General features: G+C 34.5%; 2 protein-coding genes across 5 annotated transcripts in view; one reads left to right on the top strand and one right to left on the bottom strand.

The window, feature by feature from the left end:
- foxo (forkhead box, sub-group O) overlaps window positions 1-4,014 on the bottom strand; it is a 300,058-nt gene extending 296,044 nt beyond the window's left edge. For all 3 annotated transcript variants that reach the window (XR_004465086.2, XR_004465087.2, XM_033343545.2), the window contains exon 1: window positions 2,239-4,014. Coding sequence is in view for 1 of the 3 variants with exons in the window: in XM_033343545.2 (XP_033199436.2) it covers window positions 2,239-2,682 (444 nt within the window). In the remaining 2 variants the exon portion in view is untranslated. The remainder of the gene's footprint in view (window positions 1-2,238) is intronic.
- A 4,259-nt stretch (window positions 4,015-8,273) lies between these two features.
- gukh (NHS actin remodeling regulator GUK-holder) overlaps window positions 8,274-26,879 on the top strand; it is a 223,191-nt gene continuing 204,585 nt past the window's right edge. For both annotated transcript variants that reach the window (XM_076624780.1, XM_076624435.1), the window contains exon 1: window positions 8,274-9,138. In XM_076624780.1, the coding sequence (XP_076480895.1) occupies window positions 8,847-9,138 (292 nt within the window). In that variant the 5' untranslated portion in view covers window positions 8,274-8,846. The remainder of the gene's footprint in view (window positions 9,139-26,879) is intronic.

The following is a 26,879-nucleotide window of genomic DNA, read 5'->3' as shown; positions in this document are numbered from 1 at the left end:
AATAGATATATCCAATAAAAAAGAAACAACAAAATTTTAAGTAGTTGACAAATTAGAAGATTTTGTAAAAAACTAAGGATAGTATTGTAATCGATATTTTTGGAATGATCAAGACTACAGAAAATATAGAAATTCAATGCAATTTAATTTAAAAAGTGTGTCTAATATTTTAAAATTATTGTTTTATTTTAAATGTGCAAGTAAAATTCTTTTATTATTTTTAAATTACTCTCTTATGTGAAATAAACAAAAATGTGACTCATATCATTTATCATATTCATCCCTTGTACTTCTCATACCATTATCCGTAGCTATGAATCTGTAGCTATGGCCATGAGAAACAAAATCATTGCAGTACTATTTATCCATAATAATTTTCCTAGATATTTTTTGTCCTTTGAATGTATACTCATGCCGAGAAATCTAAAACACCTCGCTGGCGCTTTTCTCTTCCTTCCTCTTTTTCTCTCTTTTCTATCTCTGTTACTCGTATTCACGGTCAATGTTTTGGTGGTGACGAGAGAATACGAGTTGTCGAATCTCAATTGAATCGCTGCAACCAGTCGCGAGCATAGCCATGTAAACCAACATTGTTTACTAAGAAGCGAAAGCTCATTAACTGACTGACCATGAAAATAGTTGCTTCTAATTGTTTACAGGAAATCTTATATCGATCACTTATGTGAGATAGAACAGTTCATTTCTTGCTATCAATCATGTCTTGAAGCCTTACGTATGATATTTCGCTGATTCTTAAAAATTTTTAATCGATTTTAATTCAGAACTTGTCTGTATCTATTATTTTAGAATTTGTATTACTTAAAATCTGGCAGATTTGTGCATGGAAAAAGAAAAGAGCACAAGAGAGATGAAACTTTCACATGTTTAGTCAATTCATTTTAAAGTAATTTTTATTTAATAACTTCTAAATTAATGTCTTTAATATTAATTAATATTAATTTTGTAAGTTTTATAACTTTTAATCCCTCAATAAACAAATATTTTTTCTCCTTATTATGTGTCGTATAAATACCAGTCGCTGTAATAAAAATATTCGACATGCAGGCCCCAGGCGAAAACTTGGATTTTCCATCTTTTATAGAAGACCAATTTTAAAATTCAATGTGAATATGTTACCTACTAATTCCACATCAAAACTATCTTTTTATAGAATTCTAGAATTAATCATGTTGCGTTCCTTCGAATATTTTTGATCAATTCTATTTTTATACCGTTAAAATACACATGTATTAATGTTGAAGAAAATATGAAAAACTTATTTTTGATATATTTCAAGATGTTTATATTTCAAGATGTTTATATTTTCAAATCTATTATTAAATCTAATTTTCTTCTTCAATTATTTCATATTTAAATACTTTTCTTTAGTCAGCCAGTCACATTGAAGTCAGAAAATTAACAACGATGAACATATATCTTTTCCACGTGGTTGAAATATATAACGTATATAATTTAATATATTCGCCAATAAATATTCAATTCTGGCTAGATTTGCATGAGCAAATGAAACATAATGCTGACAAATGGTACGAGACACACCCTCCGTTCGCGAGTATCAATTTTGAATAATTATGTCGATGACAAAACGTGATAACTTTCACGCCGCGAAACGTTGAAAATTTTCAATTAATCAGTTTAAAAGTAGAGTTGTTTGGTACTAAGAGCATCGCAAGCATCGCAACAACGCGCATGGCTATTACGTAAGATCTAGGCGGGAACGCGAAAACGGCGGAAAGGTATAGATAGTAACTTTCTGCGATGGATTTTAGTAGTGTCAAATACATTAAAACACGCACTTCAAAATACGCTACCATAAGTATTGCGATACCTATACCTTTTTGCACGATTGAACTCATATTATTAGTAACATTACAGCTTACGAGGTGCAAGCTATTAATATTAATAAATAATCTTTTACAAAAATAAGAAAATTGGTAATAAAGCATATGAAATTTTTAAAGCAGATTTTACCAAGTACAGATCATTTGATTATTCAATATGGAGTAAAATTGTAAAACTGTACAAGAGTTTATAACCTACAATATGTAACTTGTCAACTCACTCGCATTATTTGTTTGTAAATTACTATAGAAGAGAGTCCTGATGATATTTAATACAAATGAAATTTTTATTTTCTAGTCATTTTAATTTTCCACAAAGGTATAAACATCCGCAGTCTAAATACAATAGATGCACAAGGAAGAAACTAAAACTAACCTTCCAGCCAGCGCTGCTGTTGCTTTCTCCCTTTTCCCTGAAGTATGGTATATTCTGCATCATCCATTCGTAGATCTGTGAGAGCGTCAACCGTTCGTCGGGGGCGCTGGTAATGGCTTGAGTAATAAGATCGGCATAACTGTGATTTCCCCAGGCGTTTCGTCGGGACGAATTCTTCTTGACCGGAAGCAGGCCAGCACCTTGGCCGAGAGAGCCATGCTGAGGCGGTGTGCCACTTTCGACGCCTTCGACGCCCTCTTTGCTAGCCGCTACGCTCGGTACCACGTTTCCCTCGATATATTCCTCCGGTCTTGGCAGCGGCCACGTGTGCGACCGTGCTCTCGTCTGAGGTTCAAACCCGCTCTCAAGGTCGTATGGTACCCCCTGCTGTGGTTGCAACCCGGTCTTCGACCCCGACGCAGAAACCGGCACCGAGTCCATCATGTTCGTTTCCTCTGTGTACTCCACTTTGATCCCGAGCACCTCGCGAGGTGCTGTGTCTGTTCACAAATATCGCGCTGCCTACCAAGAATCCGCGAAAAGTCGCCGTAACAGTCGATGGTCGCGCTGCGATCGAAACTATCGATATCACTAACACTGCCACTTCTACGGGTTAACAACACTACGTCGCTAATAACAAATCGAAACCAGAACCAGGGGGAGGTCACTTTTATTTATTTATCTTATTAAGCCCTGTGTTCTTATATTCACGATTTGTCACTCGATTTCCCTTACCGGCGCGCGACCAGAAATAGAATAAATAGTACATGAATGATATCGCACGCACAATATCGAAAGATATATTGTTATTTTCGGAGAAAACGAGATGAAAGTAAACTAACTGCGAGGAAAAGCAGAGTATCACGGATCACTCGAATCGAACTCTCCCGCAGCTGGCAGCGGACCGACCGAGAATACGCTACGATGTACGTTGTTCTGCGTGTCGCGAGCAAGCGAGAAAGAAACTGAGAAAGAGAAGCAGGACGAGAGAGATAGGCGATTACGAGAGAGGGGGCAGACCACGTGGTCAAACTCACTGTTTACAAGCCGCGCCGTCGGTCACGTGGCCATGTTTTGATAAAGAACTTGGCCCACTGCGAGGAGAGAATCTTCGACTTTGTTGCCTGGCGGGTTTTATGTACACAGAGTTGCAAAAACTTTTTGCGTTGAGGGACAAGTATTCGTGTCGTGCCAGTTTCCGTGCACGATCTTGTTCGAAGTGTGTCGGCACAATTTCAATGATCGAAGTAGCGATTATCGATATGCTCCCTGTACCAAAATGAATGCCTTCCTTCCTACTTCTCATCGATGTCCCAATCGACTGTCCTATTCCCTTGGTCCTTTTCAGAATAGACGCTTTGGACAGTTAGTGCGTTTTTCTTCGAAGTCAAGTAGATCGAAATGATTCAAAGGCGTCAGACACTAACGTTCGACCTCTCGTATTTTGAGAGCACGATCGAACTTGTTCTAACAACATTCGTTTATATCGAGAATGTGGCGAATATTCTCATGAACGGCATAAACGTTCCAAATATGTTCTAAACGTATGTATCTCTGTATTAGATACGCGCACTTTTATTCTTATGAAAATCAAATCACCTTACTCCTTTATACAACTTGCCGGCAATGCAGCGCGGCGAATACTGACGAATTCTTCTGACCGGCAGCCGGAACTGACCGAACGAAGCCGAAGTTACGAGAAGTGAATTCGTGGCGCCTGCCTCCGCGCATTTGAGAGAGACGAGGATAAGACGACGAGCGACGGTACGAATCGGAGAAAGAAGGATCACTGAGAAGCGAGCGAGACCGACTGATCGACCATTCTAATATCCAACAGAGAAAACTGGAGGGAGATCACGAGCATAGCGAACGAGCTATCTGGTGGGTGGTTCAGCGACGTGGGAGGGATAACAGAAAGGTGGGGGCGAAGTAGCGGAATTGGAGGAAAGGAGAAAAACGTGGCAAGTGAGCAAGCTAGGTAACAAAGAGGTTAGCGGAACGGGCGAGGGAGAAAGAGGCAATGATCCGGAATGAGCTGGATAAAGAGAAGAGGGAGAGAGACAAACCAGTGGCGGAGGGAATCAGTGAGGGCAGCGTGGTCGGCTAGCTAGATCGACAAGGTGGGCGGGGAAAGGGGTACGTTATGCCCCCAGGGCCAGATACTGTTCTCCATACTCCATACGTTGTAGCGCGACGCGGCGGCGAGGAGAGGGAATTCGCACGCGGCCACCTACCCCACACTGATGAGCGTTCAATTCTCTCTTCTCTTTTACAAGTTTTCGAATAATTTCACTGGGTATAATGATGAAATCCCTCTCGGATGTTATTCTAGTTCCGAGATAAAAAGATAAGACAATCTTGATAATCTATATTGGCGAGTTCGATTTAATAAATTCACTTTATGCATTGAACATAGATTAATAAATATTAATAGTAATAAATATCGAATTTGTGTTTTTCACAATTTCTTTTTGCAATTTTCTTAGCAAGTATTGTTGTAACTATTTTCCGAATAAATATTCTGAACAACTAAATTCAATAAACGCTATATATAACATACACATTCACAATGTTTACATATTACATTCACAATGTAATTTAAACATTGTAACAAAATATTTCTGATAGGAAAATTATGGCAACAGTGGCATGATTGTCAAAATTGATTTGTCAAGTGAGCTGTCTGTCTTTGAGAAAAACCTTAAATAAAACCAAAATTATCCAATAATTAAATTTTTTCATTAAGAATAAAAAGTAATTAAAGTTTGAATATTACCAAACAATTACTATCTTTAATCGTAGACCGCCAATTTTTATGCACTTATAAGAAATTTATCCAAAGCATAATGCTTTCTATAATTCCCGGTAGGTAAAACTATTTTTTTAATTATATTCTTAAAAATATAGATTTGCATACAAATCCACAGCTTGGTTATCAATAATATCGATATTTACCACTTTCTGAGTAAAAATTACAAACCTGACATTTTTCTACGAAAAATATCGTTACTTCTTTCTTAACATCTTCTCTATTTTTTTTTTCTCCATAATTTTCACCGTCTTGGATGAGCTATTAATAACTTTAATGCTCTTATTGATTTTTTTGTAATTTCTAGGCTTGAGAACTTTTTTCCTTTGGAAGACTATTTTAATGCCTGTCAGCCTTTAAGACTCTGTATACGTTGTCTCGTTAAGCTAGCTGAAACCTTTGGAATTTCTCATACGATCGAACGCGCTTAAATTCGAGTAACTGAAGTTAATCAAACCCATTTGAAATTCGTATCTTCGACAATTCGACGAATCTAGATCTATGTAATTGGTAGCTATCTGGTGCTCTTTTTTGCACGTTGATACGCTGACTTTAATACTCAATTCAATTTCACAAGGTACCGTTTGCGAACTTTTAACATCCTACGTCCGACCTTTCGTGGTTTCCCAGATTTTAATGTCAATAACGAGGAACAAAAGTGGAGTACAGAGTTATCGGAAGCTTTCGTTGACCTCTCGCGATAATTCCCAGAATGCATGAAACGAGAAAGGTTAACGAAATGCATAAATTGGGAACTGTTGATTGGAATGCCTTTTTTGTTAGATATGTGATGCATGAAATTTACTCTCTTTTGATATTTAACTGAACTTTGACATCAGTAAAAATTCTGCAACTCCTATTTCAAAATAATCAGGTGTTATATTCTAGTAATTCTTCTTCGGCGAATCATTAAAATGTCACAACGTTGAAATTTACAAATTCCTGCTCTAAATAACTATTTTATCTTCCCAAAAATTGCTCATCTGTGTACAGAAAATTCGAAACATTTTGTTATTTTCGCATCCCATTATCAGAAATTCTTTGTAACTCGCTGAAATATATACACATAATTACATACATGTTATAAATTGTATTTGAACAATATTTATTAAATACCACAAATAGTTAAAATTCCTATATTCGTTCAAGTGAAAAATATTCCAAAACTTCATTCATTGAATATCAATATTGGATTAATACTCCCTCATTTATTGAATTAATATAATTTCTGTAATTCCTTTTTTTTTTTTCTCATAAATCTGAATTTGGCTAAAACTAACTACGTTATGATATCTTGAATAAGTTGTGAAACGAAATAATAAAAACTAAATTTAAATTGTAAAAATGGTCTGAAATGAAAATTTGTCAGTCTTATAGCTGATGCTATTTTATCAAGAAAGAAATGCGAAATGTTGGAACGTAATTGGGTCATTTTGAACTTTCGTGTTGTACCACATTTTATCGTGTGAAATCGCACATGCGAAGAAAATTAAAGAAAGAAGGGAAGTTGCTATCCCTTATCCATTAGATCTACCCGAAAAAGGTGAGGTTAAGCTCATACTATCAATTACTTCACCCCAGTTCTAAAGCTTACTTTACACTAAATTGAATCAAGACGCTTGGGATAAAATTTGTTGCAACAATGAATTTGCTTTAGAATAAATTTGTCTGTGCGATTAAAAGATTGATCAAATTATGCATTTAATTACATTTTGACCTAATTAGAACAATATTAATATTCATAATAATAAAAGACGTCGACATCGAATATATTTTTAAAATTTGATTTCAAATATCCTCATTATATGTACAATTATATGTACAATATAAAAAATGAATAACTCATAAATCTTAAATTTATGAGTATAAAGCATCAATAGGTATTATACACTTACACTAATTAAAGTTTGTGGTGTAGATTATTATCATGTGTATAAAATAATATTTATTATACATTAAACATGTAAAATCAAGTAAACATTACAAAAAAAAAAAAACATTATGATACGATGAAAAAACATATGTTTTAGACAGAGAAAAAGGTTGTACAAAGTTCAGCAAGGTCTCTTTTGCGCGATATACAAATTAATTTTCGAATTTTTTGTGTCATGTTTACATTATAAAAGTAAGAAATTAGATATTGATGGAATAATTTATTCTCACTAAATTCGTGCTACATCGTTCGCCAGATTAGCTTTTATACACTTGTGAAGTATTTGAAAATTTGAGAAGTATAGGTGGACATATTTAGATGTGTTTAGAAAGATATTTTTAAAAGGAACAGAGAAATTATAGTGGAAACGAGAAGAAACAAAATAAAATTTTTCTTTCATCAAATAATGATTAATTGCAAAAGAAGAGTCGTTTATATTTTGTTCTACATTTTTTCAATTTCGTTAATAAATTATAAAATTTAACATTAGATATGGAATAAATTCTTAAAAATAGTAAGTAAACGACTGTATCAGTTGTTAATAAATGCAATCAAAGTACTATCACCGACGAGGTATACACGATCACGTACGATCCTGTGCCTCGTCTGTTCCTATACTCTACTTGTAATTTCACATTTCGTTATTAATTGCAATCACTCTAAACGCTATAATCGTATTCCACGCTAAATCGGTAATGTTGGAAATGATACTAGAATAGTAAGAGGGCACTAGTGTCTCCGAACCTTAGGACGAAAATATGCATTTGTCGATAGGTCGATTCCGTATCTCATTGGTGGTACAGTTACCGACTAAAAGTGTAATCACAGACTATCTTGTACCGTGTCTGTGCTAATATTCTATTTGAAATTCCATATTCAAAATTAGTTTTACTGGCAATCACTACAAACGCTGTAATCTTATTCTACAGTAAGTCGGTAACGTTGGGAATGACATTATAATGGTACGGGAGTTTTACTGACTCTAAAGCTTTAAAATTCTGGAACCTGACACGAAAGGAAGCATTGGGTGATAGCATATATCCTGTATCTCGTATGCGATGTTAGGTTTATCTTATATACTCGTCTGTGTTAACATTCGTTAACACTCATGCATTATAAGAAAATTGAAACAACGTTATCGACGTTAGGTACTGGTACGTACTGGTTGCAGCTACGTTCAAGTCACTAAAGATGGCTGCCATGAGTGTGAGGAAAGGCGCCTTCGGTGCGTTCGAAATGAATGGGAGTGTAACCGAAGAACGGGTCGGCGACACGACGACAGGCCGGCCGGCACTTTGTATACCGCCGTCGCGTCGTGCGGACGCGTTGTTCGTCTTTCTTTCGTTCGTTTCTCTTTCATAAGAATTCTCTAATTCTCAAATATGACAGTTTTAATCGAAACTTTATTTAAAAATTCATATCTGATGTCGCGCATTCTCGTCGTCGTTGGAAAAAGAATCATCGTTTAAAAGAAACTCGCGTAACCGACAAAGTTGTATCAGTCATCCAAAAAAATGCGACTGGGAGAAAGGAGATTCGAATGATAATTGGGAAGTGAAGAGAAAAACAGTGTTATATATTTTCTAATAATAAAAGTGTACAGTGTGTTGAAAATAATCGCCACGTTAAACCTCAAAGTTTAGAAAATGGAGTTCCTACAATCATTGAAGGGAGTTTCGTCTTTTAATACCGCCAGAAATCCTTTGCTCGGCTGGATAACTGGCGGGAATGATCGTCCGATAAGCGTCGCAAATTTGTGACGGTAGACCGGGTGTCTCGCGTTCAAGACGGCGCGGCGCAGTGTTTCCATTTTTCGGTTCAAGTGTTATGTGTGAATGTGTATTGCTTGATTTCATTTGAGAAATCATGCCGTTCGTGCTGCGAAGAGTGGAACCGCGTTTTTTGTGTCGCGGACACGTGCCGGCGGGATCGACGTCACAGGGTTGGCCGGTGGGCGCCGAATTGGAGGCGGTGGCGAATGGCGCGTTGACCACCTCGTTGAAGCAACTCGCGTCACTTCTCACCACCGCCGAGGACATCTTCGCCGAACTAACCGCCGAGTTGACCGCCGTTGCCGACAGGAGCAGCAAATTGCGCCAAAAGCTAGACAAGGTCGAAGAACGTCTCGCCATCGTCGACCCGAAGAAAGTACCAGTCCGTAAGTAACACTTGCTCCTCCGTACCTTTGCTTCTGCATTTCCGCTCGCTCTCTTATCGATGCAACCGGTGATCGAAAGCACAAGCGATTCGTTGTCCGACATGAGAAACCAACGAATGCCAGCGTAGTTGGTAAGAAGCATCTGGTCGAGGGATTCTTGGAATTTGTGGAAATACTTGCGATCGAAGATGGATCGAAAATACGTATGTGAAAAGTATATACTACACTCGTGGTTTGCAATATGTACGAACACACGAGAAATTTTATTTCAGAAACGTCGACGTTGAGACGGGAAGTTTAGTTATAGGTAAAAATTACAGCTGAACATTTATCGGACTTGGCTACACAATTTTAAATGTTAAGAAGATGAAAATAATTCGTCTGCACAAACACACACATACACACACACAATATTAATAATGCGTCAAAATGCAATTTGAACGGCTATCGCAACATGATGAATATAGATCGAAAGTAGATACTATTCTGGAGAGTACATGCAATTCGAAGTACGCACTATTACACACGAAACTGACGAATATGTAGAGTTTACCAAAGACACGTCAGACTTTAACAGAGTATTTCTTTTCTCTTTTTTATAAAGGTATAGAGTAAACAAGAAGTTTACTTGTGCGTAATTTGATATAAATGTAAATTTGGTATAGTATCTATATGTAGTGATTCGCAAATGTAATTTCAACATTCACCATAGAAAACTTTTATATAGATATATATTGGGTATCTTACATGTATAAGACATCTTAAAATTTCATTCGCATGTATGTAACAAAACATGACTATCATAACTCTATTACTAAAATTTGAAAGCAATCTAAAAATCTATATGGATGTTACGACATATTTTGATTGGCGATTGAAAGTCAATTCTGAAAATTAAAATTAAATAGGATTTAGTCAGCTATCGAACTTAAATCGAGAATAAATTGAAAATGGTTTTATAATTACCGTTTTGAGGTTCATTCAGGCGCAAGACGTTGATTCATCGTGAAAGATATTAGAATGCTCAATTCGAAATAGCGATAAGCGATGCTTTATGCTACGTACGTTCTGTGTATAGCATCGAATGGCTTTGAAGTTAAAGATCACTTCGGACTGCACTTTCATGCATAGATATCCTTTATCGAAGAAAAGTTTTAACGTTGAGAAGTGACGGATTCAATTTTACGAATACTAACGGACGATTTATATTTTAATAATCGGATAGTACCTCTTAAATCCCGCATTTTCACATACAACTATATTTGATACTTTTGCATAGAGAATAAAAAAATATATCGGTTAATGTATGACGTATAAAAAATATGGGGTTCCACTTGAAAAAATATTACCGTTTTTGAAATCTCGTAAAAAAATTACCTCGTGAGAGAGTTGCTTCATCACTACGTTTATTTCTAGAAATAGCGTAACTTTGATCTGAGAAGTTTTCTCATACAACAATAAATAAGATAAATATTTTGATTATTCCATTTAGCACATCTACATAAAGAATTTATGGTCGTGGTATTAAAAAGAATTTATAGAGATACGTGAATAAAAATATACTTTTTAGAACAGAATATTCCAAATAATAGCGTATATATGTAGGTTATAACGTGCCTGCAATGTATTAGGACATTTCAATATTGCTTCTGCAATGAATTAAGTTTTGTATTTATATTATCTATTAGTTTCATACTATACAGAATTCGTTCTAACGTTGTTTCTTGTTTTTTGAATTAACTACTAAGTTTGGTTTATTTCGAGCTAATAGTTCGGTACCCGAAGATATTTAGACGTCATTAAATGCTTATACTTTTCGCAAAATTCTCAATACCTTGAGGTTTACAATGCCTTAAATAGTGCCTTGAAATATTATTTATTCGTTTAAAAGCAAAAAAGGAACTCTTGTGGAAGAAAAAAGAGTTTGAACGATTATGTATTTAACCGTTTATCCGTTGCTTAATCAATCAGAGTTAAATGTCTCTCATAACAGAGATGAACGAGGATATCTTATCACTGAATAAATTTATTAAACGAAAATGAATTTATTTCGACGTGCTTCGTTTCTCTAAATTCGCAAAATTAATTTAAAATTGCAGTACATTAATTTAATTAATGTGTAATAATTTTGGAGTACGTATCACACGTTACGAGACAATTGTACTTTCATTAATATGATTGGCAGTTTAAAATATAGTTACGAATCGAATCGTGTTTGGATCATCTTTTCAATTAAATAATATGAGTCTTGGTACTTGTAATACTTGACCATTATTGCAAGCATAACCCTGATTTGAATATTAGAAATACAAATTTATCGATGATTAGGAACGTTGCAACAATCAATCGATGCTTTCTGCTATTATTGCACTGTATTTATGGAGAATTTAAAGTTGTCACATATAATAATTTTTTTTAAATATTATAATATATAAAATACTTAAAGTACAGTACTCATTTTCATATTTGCCGAATAAAACAAGTCTCTGTTTAAGTTCTATTCTTTTAGATGTATCCAAACAGATATGAACTTGCATAAATATACGTATTCTAATTATTACTGTATACAAACTAATTTTTTAATGACGATCGAGGAAAACAAGTAAAATTTTGCCTAATTTTGTACATAGTTATTTGTTTAAAAAAAGAAACTGGCAAAAATACATTTAAAACTTTCTTACGAACATCTCAAATAAACTCTTCAGATTTTTGCTTTTCAACACAAATGGAACGTATACATTTGAACGTGCATCCAAGAAGATGCAATAAGATATCGTTCCCTTCCGAACAACTCAAACCGATCGTCGTATCTGAACTTTTTGCCTAATCGACTGCTCGTCTTCACAGATAACGTATCTTTGAATTCTAGAATAATTAAATGAAACGGAAATAATAAATTTCACAGAATTAATTCTCAAAGCAATTCTTTAAAAAAAAATAAAAATTTTTATTTCTACATAAATGTATTTTATGTAGAACTATATCACGACTGATCAACATTTTCTCGATCGTATTACAAACAATAGACCCCTACGTACGATATTCCATCCATATCTATATTAAATAATCGATACTAAAATCGCCATAGTACACGTTGGCTGTATACCAGGTCGAAGGAACATTTTTTCAACGTAAAGTTCAGCCATGTCGGAAGGCCGTGTCTTTATTATCCCAGGCAGAGTCGTTGAAATGCTACAGAAAGAGGAAGGAAGGGGAGTGGGAAGAGAGAGAAAGAGAGCGGGTAGTCGTGCACAATGCACCAAAAGTGCACGGAGCCTGGTTCCTCTACCAAAGTCTCGCCAGCTCGTTCAGTATCCTTCGTCTATACCAGCACACTTTGTGAAAGCAATATTAATGAGATTGTAAAAAGAGCGTTAAATAAGATTATCAATTGATCATAATTAGAACCGTACGCATTCCACATGCACATTATAGCACATAGCCAGCTATATGACCTTTCTTGCATCCATTTCTATCATCGTTAACAATACGACGATGAGGTACAAAATCGGAGTTTTCAGAATATGCCCAAATTCGAAATGAGTTATAACGTTAGAAATGAATTCTACCTTATAATTCGTCAAATTCTGTTACGAACAATTTTTAAGTTATCTATTTTTGAAAACAGACTTTATACTAGTAGATTTATTATTAGTGACATAGTAAACAGTGAAATATACTGTGTACATACTTATAATAACAGCTCAACGGCATAGTTTTCTACAAGGATAACGTCTACTCATCAAAAGCAAAAAGTTTGTTCAGTTTTAATTATCATAATTTAATAGCGCGTGCATATTACTTTATTTGTGGAAGTTATTTTGCTGTTTATTTTATGAATTCTTCTATAATACCTCCTTACTGACTCAAGTTAGTGACCCTATCAGTTTTTGGCATTTTTTCTTGCTGAATTTACAATACACGATATTGTCTCATTCTTTCGTTATCATATTAATAATACTAATTAGTATCTCATAATATATAACAAATTTGACTATTCCATGCAAGATTCAAAACTGAATTTCGTAATGTTAAAATTTACTTGACTCAAATAATCCCTTCCTAATAATTCCTATGCTACGAATGCAACGAAAAATTTTTCCATTTTGAATTAATAACCGAATTTACAATCTCATAATATCGCTTTTACCAAGTATACATTAGAATCGAAGGCAGTGATGCGCCGTCGTATTAGCTCGTCGTATTAGCTCGTCGTATTAGCTCGTCGTATTAGCATTCCATTCGCTGCGAATACATCAGCAACACTACATCGACCGTTGCACTTCCTCGGTAATTTTCTTTCTTCCTACCTGCCGTCACTGACGACTACGACGAAGACTACGAAGTGCAATCGCAAAGAAAGAGACTCGTTGATTTCACGGTTAGGCCGGGCCAAGCGACTCCAAGGAGAAAGATAAGAAAAGAGGCGATGGTCGAACACAGCAGTCGAGGTGGATGGATGGAGAAAGAAAAAGTGAAGAAAGAGGGGAGAGGGACCGTGAAGTGGCCAGGCGAGGGGAGGGGAGAAAGGGATGTATCGTGGAGACCCACATTACGGGGAAAACGCTCCGGGTTACCTGGCGTACCGTGGGAAACGGATCTCGTTGCCGAAAGCGAGTTTCACCTGAGGAGAACGAAGGATTTACCTGGTGCTCATACCACGATCTTACAAAGAATCCCTTGTTCCGTTCAGCCGCCGCTCTACTCTCTTGCCGGGGATAAGACGAACGAGCTTCCGTCAGATAAAACACCGCTCCTGGGGAACGTTAACGACACCTCGGTCCCGTCAGTCGGTATAATGTCTAATTATCAGGGTTGCTTCCTGTTACATAATTGGGACGAAGAAATCCTCCGGTTGCTGAAATTTATCTACTATTGTTCGTCGATGTACTTTGATTTGCACCGGTAGCTATGAACGTAACTTGTAGCATACAACGTAAAGAAATCTGCATTTTATACCTCGATCTTTGAGTGTTTGTACAGGAAAATGTTTTCTTAATGACTTCTTAAGTATCTTTGAAAAATTGTTTAGAAGTCTTCGAATTTCATCATTGTTGTTCCTTAGTCGATGTATTTGGCTTTATAATTACTGATAGAAGTAGTTTTGCATTATAAGGACTCCAGATGAAACAGAATAGCTTTCAAAAGTAAAGTGAATCAATGAATATATACACGTTTTCAAAGACGATTTCTAGAGAAAGGAGTACAATAGATAAAATTGAGATTAGAATTAAAACACGATTGTAGCTACATTACATGATCAAATCTTAGATTCTATGCAAAATTTTGTATATCATACTTCTATAAATTATTAATGATTGATCATTAATTTAGTATATTTTTGTATAGGATTAAATTGAGTATGCGTCAACTTTTTAATTTTGTTTTTGATATTTTACACTCATTTGAAAGCATTAAAGAAATACAGTTTTGATTACACAATTGTTTTATAAATTAAAAAGTTAAGCCTAATGCCTTTTAACTTTACGATTTTGAAGATTTCTTTACATCATTTTTTATTAAGCTAGTCTTATCATAGTAGTATATTTATTTATAATTCTTTTAAATAGAGTAATTTCCTTTAAAAACAATGTTTTATCCATCGGTTTTGATCATAAGAATAGGATGAATTTTTTAATCTTCTTTGTAAATGCAAATTCAAGCAAGAAGAAGAAGAGGAGAAATACTAGATATTCGAAAATTCACAATTTCCACTTACAATTAATGATGTTTAACATTTTTTTCCATGTTCACGATCTCTCCTAATAACAAAAATGGCAGCTGGTTACAATGACTGTTGTACGTAATTATAGAATTTCATAAAGAAAAGGATATTTAGATTCTCGGTTGGTTTCGTAATTCTATTCGCGGTGAGACGTGAAGTTATGCACAGACAGCGTGAGGCAGTACCTCGAGACTGCCTCGATGCGCGTCAACGATTGTCGGTTTTTTTTATCGAGATCAAATATGCCTCGCAGTTTCAGCTATGTACAGACACTGTGAGGCAGAACCGCGAGGCTTTCTCGCGAGGCGTGTCTTGTACTATCTGTACATATTTTAACAACTTTGTTAATAGCATTAATGTCCCAAATAATGTCGGTTTGCAGTTAATTAAAGACCCCTTTCTCGAATGGAACCTTTAATTAACCGTTATTTACATTTGCAAGTATCTGTGATGCAACTAAAGAGAAAAGGTAGCAAAAACGTACTTTCTGCTAGTTTCGGCTGGCGAAGCAACCAACGCAATATTTTTCTCTCTGAATATGAACGATAACCTCGACTTCGTCGTCACGCAATTCGCTCCTTCTCTGACTGGTATTCTCTCTCCTGAGCTCGCAAGAGACTCATCGAACCAAGGAAGCACGTGCTTTCGTTCCGCCAGGTTTCGAGCGTGTCCTGTCCTCGAAATACGATCTACAGTGTAGATGTTATAAGTACGGAGCGCTCCTCCTGCTGCTTCCGTGTTCTCTTCTTCGTGTGGCTTATGTTGCTGCGCTCCGTCCATATTTTTTCTCCTTTTCCATTCTCTGCCCTTTATTCCTCGCTTGGCTACGATGGAAGAGCGTACACTCTCGATCGCGCTAGGTATTACCATATTACCGTTGGAGCATATCAGCCACGTATTACCATGCACGACTGTATTCAGCAACAGCCGGCGGCGTTTCTGTTCGTTGTGTTGCAACGCAGTACGCAAGGCCTACAGGCCGAGAGCTAGACGGCGCGGCGTAAATAACGTTCTACGGCTTCCATCGGCAAACAGCTGAGGCTTCTTCCTACGGTCAGGGCCCCTAACCCCGAGGGATCGCTCGAGTCGAGTCCTACAGGTCTCTCTGGATACGTCTTTCCAGAGACGTTCGCTAGAACAGAGGCGCGGGCTGCCTAAGCGGACAGCTGACTCGTCAGGTAGATACCACACCACCGTCTCTTCTCGCCCTACGGCCTCTCTTCTCCAAAGGCCACTCTCTTATACCCTTTAAATGCTCACGGACTCGGAAAAATGTAACTCTCTTGAAAAAGAGACAAAAGATGGGTAGACAAACGCATCGCGATATCTTGTTATCCAAGAGAACGCGCGTTTATAGGGCTCTTCAAATCAGTCGTGTAGATCCGTCGATGGACTCACTGCTGCGCACCGAGATAACCACGCTGTATATCTTTCCTCGCGAACGGCTAAGTGATCGTTTTAATTGAACATCGCGTTGCGATTCATGATCGCGACAGTTTATCGTTACTTGTTTCGACTTTGACGCGAGGCAAGGAACGCACGCTGCCTTCAGCTGTTGACAATTACGTCTAACTTGTTAATTAAATCTTGATATATCGCCACGTCATAATTTCAATATGGCGTGGTACTACGTATTTCGCGTGCTTTGTTGTTCTTGAATAGGTAATTTTTTTTAATTGGAATTGTCGGAATGATTGGAACGTTTGAATGTACTTTCTTGGAAGAGTTTGTGCGGCCGATAAACAGCCTAGCCTATAAGTCAGCAGATACTTGCTAACTTCGAATATAAAGGCCATAGCTGGAAAATATGATAAGATGGAAAGGGTTTATGTCTAAGCAAATCTATCAGCTTATTCTCTTCTTCAACTATTTCATATTAGAATATTTATTCTTATACTTTTATCGCGAGAGATCTTTATATTATATTTAATAAACTAGGTTCGTCATAAGATCTCTATAATATGTATAGTGTGATTTGGTGTTCCTTATATTACATATTGTCGATAGATATTTTATAAGAGTACGTAACAATGAATTTGACTGATATCGAAATCATTTACGATCCATTTTTAAAAGATCGATCTTTCCACCGTGAAGAATGGTACAATTAGAACATAAATCCTATTTAAAGAAAAGAGATCAATTGCGAGATATATATTGTTTCTTTTATTTGGCATATTCTTTCTCACTTAACAAACGATTTATCTTATTAACCAACTATTTTCTAATCCTTTCATAGTTCTATAATCTTATAAGAACTGTAAAACTGTAAGAAGACTGTAAAAACTGTAAGAATAGGTTATTATGTTAAAACAATCTCGTTTACGAAATCTCGTATTATTTTAATAATTGTAAATTTTCATTCACATATTTCATCCGACAACGATATTTAGATCTAATACATTTTATAATATTTTGTCGAAAGTTACGGAATTTTTCTAAAACGTAAAAAGGAATAAATAAAAGCTTAAAAGGCAATAAAGTGGATATAGATTCGTTGATCTATTCGCTCGGCCGTTATCGATGTAATATTCACGTATTACGTCAGCCCACTCCATAACGATTGTTGATTAGTTCAATAAAAGAGTAACTGTTCATACATATGCTGGGAAGTTTGCTTTAAATGACTGCTATATTACATCAAGATCTCGTGATTTGTTCTTGAGACATTCAAGATGGCTAAATGGTTTTTTGATATTTTAAACTTCGTATATCGATTTTGAATTTTCCTACTTCTGATATTTACCATTTGTTACTTATACTATTTAATTGTGTTAATTGCAGTCTTCGTTCATACCAATTAAATTTTAAATATTCGATGAATATATAAATATCGTAGTATTCGCCAACGATGTTCAAATGTGATTCACAGAGGAATAGTTAATAACGAAAGCAAATGACTGTACGTATACAATAATGTCCTAACGTTCATGGAATTATCCTATGCCGGCTCTGGAAAGCATCGGCAACCTTGAACTTTCGCATAGGTAGGCATCCTCGCAAGAGATATTGTAAGGCCTGGTGAAATCGTGATTTATGTCTACCAAGAGAACATGGTGTTTAGAAGGGAAAAAGAGGCTGGTATAAATATGTCGTTCAGCTTGTTTGTCGGTTTCGAATTAGCATAAAGTTGCGTGTATCGTTCTATATTCTTTGCATCTTCTAATGATTTATTGTAGCACGATGTTCGATATTGGAAGACTATTTAAGCTCGATTGTTTAGTGACTACATGGACACAATTATGTAAGCATTTAAAACAAATTATACATTGTCATTGTAATTTAGATAATAGATATTTTTAAATCTCTTTTATCCAAATGCAGAATATCTCATACCAGTGTGCCACGGAACAATTGAAAATCACGATTGAAAATCATTATTCTATGATTCTAGACGATGACGTTTTATTATATGAATTAATGAACCTTATTGTACGTTATTTCATTTTATAATTTATTTATCGAATCTTCGTCATCTTTTTAATACCTATAATCATTACAAATTTGTTCTCAGAAAAGTCAGTAGGTGCATAATAAATTTCCAATAATAACGAATTTGTAGCTTTACTTCTTTTATTATCAAATCTCAATTCAAAATCAAGTTTAGTTACGTTAGGGGTTTCGGATTAATACTTTTAATTACACATCAATGTCCAGTTCTTTCACACTTTACCGATGTACGAGTCATAATAGGGATCGGCTTACCAGTCTATCGAATGTCTAGAAAATGAGGATCCGCGAAGACTCGGTTAGCTTGACGTAACGGGAAGAAATTAAACGCCACGCTCGGATGAAACGGAAATAGAAAGTTCTTAAGAAACTGACGCCGCTGATCGTGAACGTGGTGACTGGGAATATAAAACTCGTTCGACACAAACTTCATTCAACATTCCATACGGAGCAGTTTATAAGCTTAATTGCAGAAAAACGCGTTCAATCATCTCCAAAAGATGTAAACGTGAGCGAACGCCACCGACACGAGGCAATGAATGTGTATCTACGACATTACATAAGGATATGTCGTAATTATGTAGTCGTTATGTTTGCGTTATACGGTTTCAGGTGTTTCTATGATGGTAACACGATCGTGTTCAACGAAGCTACACACGTTTTGCGTAATTACCGTGCTGCGCTGCTAATATAACGTGTGCCCTCCGTCGATGGTGTTGCGGATCTTGGAGCAGCCTGCTAGATGATATAGCATGATACTTCGCGGATTATTAATTTACATTAAATAAGCTGCCAGTCGAAATTCACGATACGTTAATGCAACCGAATGAGATGCTTTCAGTCGAGAATAGAATTGGTGGGTTATGAAATTAATACGCGTAGCTTTTATATAATATACATCCATTCATAGAAGTTTAAGTACATGCTTTAAACTTTATAATAATTGAACTTAGACACATATTTTGAAAAATGACACAATTTATTATACTTATCAAGCAGGAGACGCAAATTCGTTTCATTATATACAAGTTAATAGATTCTCACGAAAAGCGTGACACTAGTGGTTTTCTGTGGAAATTGCAAAATGTTAGAGAAACATTACCATGTTGTTTAATTTGATGAAAACCTCCTTTCGATGATTTTAAAATATGTTGCAAAGCTTATGTATAATTGAGAAAGGTTTTGTGCAGTACCATATTACGTTCCGCGACTTTGTAAATATTTTTATGTATCCTTAACTAACTTTTAGTATCCATACATTTGGTGTTCTTAATTAAATTTTTATATACAGCCATTAATATAGGTTGATTATGAAAATTCAGTAGTACTTCACACGGACATTAAAATTAATATATGTAAATGTACCTATAATGAAAAAATGTAATATTTTGGATTTTATAAAAATACGCGCCTTAGGTTATTACTTAATATTTTCTCCTTAAAATTTTATTAAAAAAAAATTTTTAGCCTGAGTAGCATTCGGCTTTTTGAAACGCCAAGATGTAAATGTATTGATAATAGCATTGAAATACTATTATTCAATACAAAATAAAATCAGAATTTTCTATCTCTGGAAAATATAATCATATATGTCAATAATACATAATGAGATATTTCAGTTTTTTATCTTATTCAATAACCAAATTGAAATTAAAATTGGAAAGATCCAAAATAAGATACAGTACAGAATTAAGGAGCAAGTCATTTCTAAACTATAAGCGACGATGTCTGCCTAATAATCTTGGTTTAAAGGCTTTCAAAGTTTGTTTTCCAAGCATCAAACTATAATTATAATTAGGCTTGTCTCTTTGAAGTTGTACCCCAGATGGAAGATGGATTTCATTTCATGAAAAGGTTCATGCTTTTTGAGTTTTCTTTAATAGCGCCTAATCACGAAGAAAAGAATCACAACGAGAAGAGGCACGGTTGCGTTTCGATATCGGAAACGATCGAACAGTTAGAACTGAATAATTTTCTTGTGCCTTGCAATCTTACGAATCCTCGAAATGCGATAGTATTCTAATTACAGGGATCGAACGATGAAAGCAATCAGTGCGTTTATGTGGAGTTTGCGAATGATCTCCCCAGATGGAACTGGAAACTTGTGATAAGGCGATGAATAGCGATCTTGGTGTTCTCGAAAGAAGTTCTTTTTCTTTTTTCTTTCCTGAAAGTAAGAGCAGTAATGAGTAAGTGGGATAATGGAACAGCGTTCGTTTAATTTTTCTTTATTTATTCATTTTTATTGCTATTTTCTAAATTATTTTCTAAAGATAAACTGTGGATGAATAGCAATTTCAGTTTCTCTAAGGATAAGAAACTTCTTTTGGAAATTCATTTCATTCAATGACAGTATGTGGAATATTTATGTTAGCGTATAAGATATTTGTTGTCTTGATTAATTTTATTTCTTGGGATATTATTAAAAGTATAATAAATTCGAAGTTTAATTTCTTTAAAAGTCAAAGCAGGTGTGATTTGATTGCAACTGCTTGTGTTGTAAATATTTTGTAAATATTTTGAGATATGTAAAGCCAGTTTATCATTTAATAGACTGCATATGTTTTATTTAATTAAACATACAACTGTATTTATATAAATTGCAATCAAAAATTTGGAGTCACACGGCAGACATTCTTTGCTATAATTTGTATTTACTCTCTAAAGTAATGGATAGAAAATTATATATACTATAATTCTTTGTATTTTCGTTTAATTCTTGATCTTTAGCATAAAAAACTTTAATTTCCAAATATAACAGAGGAGAGAAAATTTAATAATTTGTTAAAGCAAAGTATCTTTTGTGAAAAAATCATTCATGTTACATTTTTCTAAAAAACTAATTACTTTACGCCGAATATGACATGGGTTGAGTATAAAACATCGACAACTATGCCTGAGATAGGAAGAGAAAGTGCATGAATCTAGATAACTTGTTGAATAGAATGTACTCATTATATCTAATTTACGTCGTATTATTGCGCAACAAGTAGCTGTGCAACGAATAATCGAGTAATATTCACATCACGGTAGATTCCCTACCATCATCTTCTTTCCATGTACATCATTTTCTTCTTAAATTTATGCATACCTATTTATTTATACCATGAAATACTGTGAGGTTCATATTGCTGCACATATTTTGTAAAACAAAATCAGAGTTAGGTCTTAAAACAGTATGAATTAAGTTCTGAATGTATTCAACACAGTTGTCATTTTATCACTGCACAATATTACCATTATTTGTTTCATGATCATATTATTGTCATAATATTATGTACTTATATAATTATTATAGAGAAATAGTAAATTACTTTACATACAGTCAATGAACATCTTCTGTTACAGCACAGCAAAGGACATATTCAATCGTCCTTTCATTAATTTAATCCCTTCACAACGTAACATAATAAGTGGGAATCGATAAATGCTATTTTCACATCTTAAATGTTATTACACATTTACTGCAATTATTAAAGTTTATTGTTTTTAAACAGCTGAAAATATGCATTTCTGTATAGAAATGCAAAAAAATCGTGGCAATAAAAAGATTATTAAATTCTGTGTTTATGCTGAATTTTTCGTAAGGTTAATATTAGGTTGCGTAACATGTAAATTCATTCGCCTTTCAGTATTACATTTTGAGGAATATCATAGAAGCGTTATTTACGTTAGATTGAATGGACAAGTGTATAAGAGATATGGATAAATATTGTTTATAATTATATCATTCAGTGATAATAATGTAGAGGAAAAACGATTATCATGAATGTTTCGTGATAAAATTGTTTGTTGCTATAATATGTATATTATAGACTTCTTACATAACGCAGCAGAAATAACGGATTTTTTCATTAAATAGTATCTAGAATGTAAAAATATACATTTCGGAACTTCTTTATTAAATTACTTAAGGTTACTATAAACTTGTAGTTACAGTGGACGCGAATTTTCTCGAACTGGCGTTCTGACAAACTCAATATGTTAAAGTAATCAAACATGTGCTTACATACATACATAGATTCTTATTAATGCACGAATTATGGTCTTCAGATCTTTCAGTTATCAGAGCGATAGTTTGCGCGAATTCGCGTTCACTATAACAACAGCCTAATCTATTTGCAAAGCACAATAGAGCAGAAAGCACATACATCGTTAATTAAAATGATCTTATATAACAGCGACAATTTTTGGCGATTTAAAATAGCTTTAACATCTTAATGCAATTCTTCTTGCACTTCTGTAAGCATATACGGAGGTTACAATAGTTTCATGATAATACGTGTTCGAACAGAAACGTTACTGCTCTCTGTGTCTCTTCGGGTTGGGGAAATGGCTGTTTGATTCGTGAGTTCTAAAAGTCAGTTGGTCGATGAGTCGGCCTGAAACCCTTGAACCACATGAACAATACAAAGTAGGAGAACAATCGATCGAACAGTGGCGAAGCTAACGTTTCAAACGACCGCGTACAACCGTCTCTCATTTACGCGGTACTTTTTTTATGCGATTTTAATTTACGCGACCAGAAAATATATTTTTCTAGGAATTTTAAAAGTAACAAGTGTATACAGTAACTTATTCGGTGATGTTGAAACGCGTCAATGCTGTGTGGGATAAGGATAAAAGTACATTACGTTGTGCTAGTCATCATCTACGTACATATTTTTTCTTTTGTACTGACAGACATTCTTTATGCGATTTTCATTCGCGTGAAACGAATCCACGTGGAACGGATACTCTGCATAAATTGAGGTACGGGTGTATCTCAGTGATTTCTCTGTTTCGTTGGAAGATGTGTTGTTTGCCGGTCGGAGGCTGCCTCTGTAGAAAAATCGGCAATTCGAAGGCGTTAGCGTCTCGTCGCTAAGCATCTTATCGTCATTAGTAATAGTACCGTTCCATTGATTGACGGTGTACTTTGCGAGCAACTTAACGGGTCGATCGTTCTGGTAGATCTACCATTCTTACTGTTTATCGTTTATAACGAATAAGATATTTCAGTTTTATAATTCGTTAAATTACTAAAACTGGGGAAATTTGTTTTGTAATGGTTTTAAATATGCCAGATTTAAATAGAAATATAATATAAAACTTATATATATGATTAATTGTAAAGAAAATATTAATGTTTTATAATTTTACAAATTTATTACTATCTCTCCATGTTATATTTTCCAATTTTACACATTCATCAAACATAAATAAATTTAAAGCATTGTAGAATGTATCATAAATATTTTCGAAACTTCAATCTTTAATATAATTAACTACATGCTAAATAAGAGTTTATTATTCGCGAAATAGATACTCGGATAAGAAACCATAGAAATGTTTGAAGATCGATGCGAAAACAAAGTGTTCCAATAAGTTATTTAAGTCCGCAAAATCTTCACTTACTATAAACTGGTTGTTGTTTCTGTAGTATCGAAGCTTCGACAGCCGAAGGAATCGGAATGCATAAACGTGCTCCGTTGCAATTTAAGTTAGTTTCGAATCGGTTTTTTCTTTCAGCGTCTCGGATTGTTTCTGTTCACGAAATTGAATCTGTGACATTCTTATGACAGTAGGATACATCACATTGAATACAAGCATAATAACAATTTTTTTAAGTGCTTTTTTATGAAATAAAAATTAGACGGAATGAAAAGGACTGTATACTTTGAAAAAAATATTTAATAAATATCGTTCGTACTATGCGCTACATTGTGCAGTATACAGGATATCCCAGCTATTGCATAATCGGCATTATATATATATAATAATAATAATAATATTTCATTTTCGAGAAAATTTGTTAAATGTATTTAAACTTCGCTAATTCCGGATTGAATAGGGCCAAATTATCGAAAATAGGTAAAAAATGTAGAAATATGTTTTTGTAAAAATTTTATTTTCGAAAAAATTACAAATTATGTGCGAGTACATTATATATGCATGTTTAAACTATTTTCTTGAAAATGAGGTCTTAAACGGAAATTAAAATTTTTATTACCTCTTGCTGTGTGTTCATATGTTTCTAGTCGGTAATTATTCAAGTTTATGCATACCGGACTTGACACATTTTTAAACTCGGTTTTCTAAAAAAAGAAGTGACATATGAAAAAATTGTATTCTGAATATATGTGCTGGTGATTACGAAAATGGTGCGCGTCGTATGTTTTTCGTTTCGAGATATTTACTGTTTTGTGTTTGACGCGTGAACTGAATTTTGTTTAATGACGCAACAATCAACTTAATTCAACGATTTAATTTATAGTATTTTGCAAAGATGGATTCAGATTATTGTAATGTAAATAGACGCAGCGCAAAATAAATGATAAACCCATTTTTCTTTTAGATTCTTGACTTAGGCCACTTACACATTCACCTGCATATATGTATTTTCGACTTGTCTTTTCATGTAGAATCATCTTATTGTCGATTGCTGTATACATACGTATGTAGATCATTTGACATGAAAATTGAGTGAAATATAAATAGGATGTACATTTTATCGTCTTAATTACTATGTTTTAGGTGACTGTTGAGATGAATAATGCATTTTAGATATAAAGTGTGTCATAGAGAGAAAGGTTTATTTGCCTTACATTTATCGTCCATGAAGATATTGATTAGCTTAATTTTTCCTTGAAGCAAAAAGTTTCAAATGATATTATCATCGTGCAAACGCAATATTAGTATGTCTAACTATAATAACTACTTTATTTTGCCATTAAATTAGTATTTACAACGGATATTAAGAAATACTATAAAGTTAAATTAAGGAACAGGTTGATATACAAAAATCATTATAAAATTATACTATATAGGAATATTTGTTATTAAAATAATATATTTCGACTGAGGAAATATTTGTAAAGAATCGAAGAATATCACCTTGCACCGTAATACGATAAATTGATACGTTTTGAGTGATGAAATGAATATGTATTATGTGTTTTGAAATTTTTACTTGTAATATATATATGAAGAGAGAAAGTAAAATATATTTTAGCGTATTTTTAATTAATTAATTCAAATAAAACTGACGAAAATTAAAAACTAAAAAATGTATCAACTTGCTCTAATCTTTCCTATAAACTAAACTACCAAACAAAAATTATTGAAAAATAATATTCACATCCAAAATCATTGAAACTTGCAACTCAAATATTTTCTGAATTCACTTGTTACGACCGTTCGCGGAGAGACGCGGTCGCTAGGAAAACGCGTCAGCGAGAGGCGTAAATTCTCACTACGATTATGTTAATCGACGCCGCGAAATAGTCGCTCCCCTGTTTCGGTTAAGATAACAGAGGTGGTTTAATGAATGTAACACTGTATTAACAGGTTAACATAGAATGATGTATTTTCCAATAATATGATGAATATGTTACAGAAATTTGACTCGACTTTACGATATCTCTAGATAAATTCGTTTGCTCGTCAGATTTGCCGAAGTGTCACGTTTGACTCGTCAGAAGGAACTGATCGCCCTTCGATTATTCCTTTGTCTCATTTGGAAGACGACCCCCACTATGGTCGGGTCACGCCACCGCTCGCGCCTATGATCACGTATGCCTCTTCTTGTATGAAAAACGTAACGGTCAAAAATCGACGTTTCTAGAGCTCGCTCCTTGGCGACAACTATGCTCTCGTCGATACATTGTATATGATCTGGCGGGCAGATAAGACGGTCTGCCTGCGACGCTGTAGGACCGCGAGCGACGGTTAGAAAATACAGCCTGTGGTAAGCCTCGTGGCGTAACACACTGTTTGTTCCTATTTCCTTTTGATAACATAAAATTATTGAGAGGCACTATTCATATCTAAAAGATCTTAATTCTTTTTGGTTTAAGCGGAATTTAAGCCCAACTTAACACGTTGACCGCCACGACATCCGTATTCGGGTGTCAGCAAAGTTTCTGGTCAGGCCACGTAACCCATATTCGGGTGTCGTTTATTTGACTGCTTGCGAAAGATCGTCGTAGGTATTTGAAAAGATATTCCATAATAATAAATTGTTAATTAATAGTTAATTGTAATAATAGTTGAATCGTTATAAAATAAAAATACGAAAATGGTTTATTAAAAAAATTATTTAGAATGCAAAACTTTAAAGCATTCTATACATAGTTGAGGTTGGTCGGGACAATTTGAACAATAAGTTGTTGTTTTCTTCAAATTCTTTCATGCCTTTGTTCGGTCCATTCGACGTCTTTTATTTGCATAACATAGTTTGCATGCGCGTCTAATGCTTCTTCCGGAATCATTTTTCCGAACGGCGATATTATGCCGACTCCGTCGAAGACAAGGATTTTTTGTATTTTCAGACAACCTTAATAATTTTGCAACTAATAATTGTCTAAATATTCTAATATTTATATTTTTTCTTGTTGCAATTTTGTAAACCGTCAAAGCGTTTACAAGAGAAATTCCCAGAAAGAATCGAATGCCAATTTTTCTGTACCATTTGATTCCTTTTCTAATTGTAGTGGCATAAGAAACCATTTGGTCGGAATAATCTATACCACACTTTCCTTTGTTATATTCAACAGCTAGTGGTTTTAATGTTGCGAACAAATGA

The sequence above is a fragment of the Bombus vancouverensis genome, chromosome 1, assembly GCF_051014615.1.
Source record: "Bombus vancouverensis nearcticus chromosome 1, iyBomVanc1_principal, whole genome shotgun sequence".
Taxonomy (NCBI): domain Eukaryota; kingdom Metazoa; phylum Arthropoda; class Insecta; order Hymenoptera; family Apidae; genus Bombus; species Bombus vancouverensis.
This window is presented reverse-complemented; position numbering and strand designations above follow the sequence as displayed.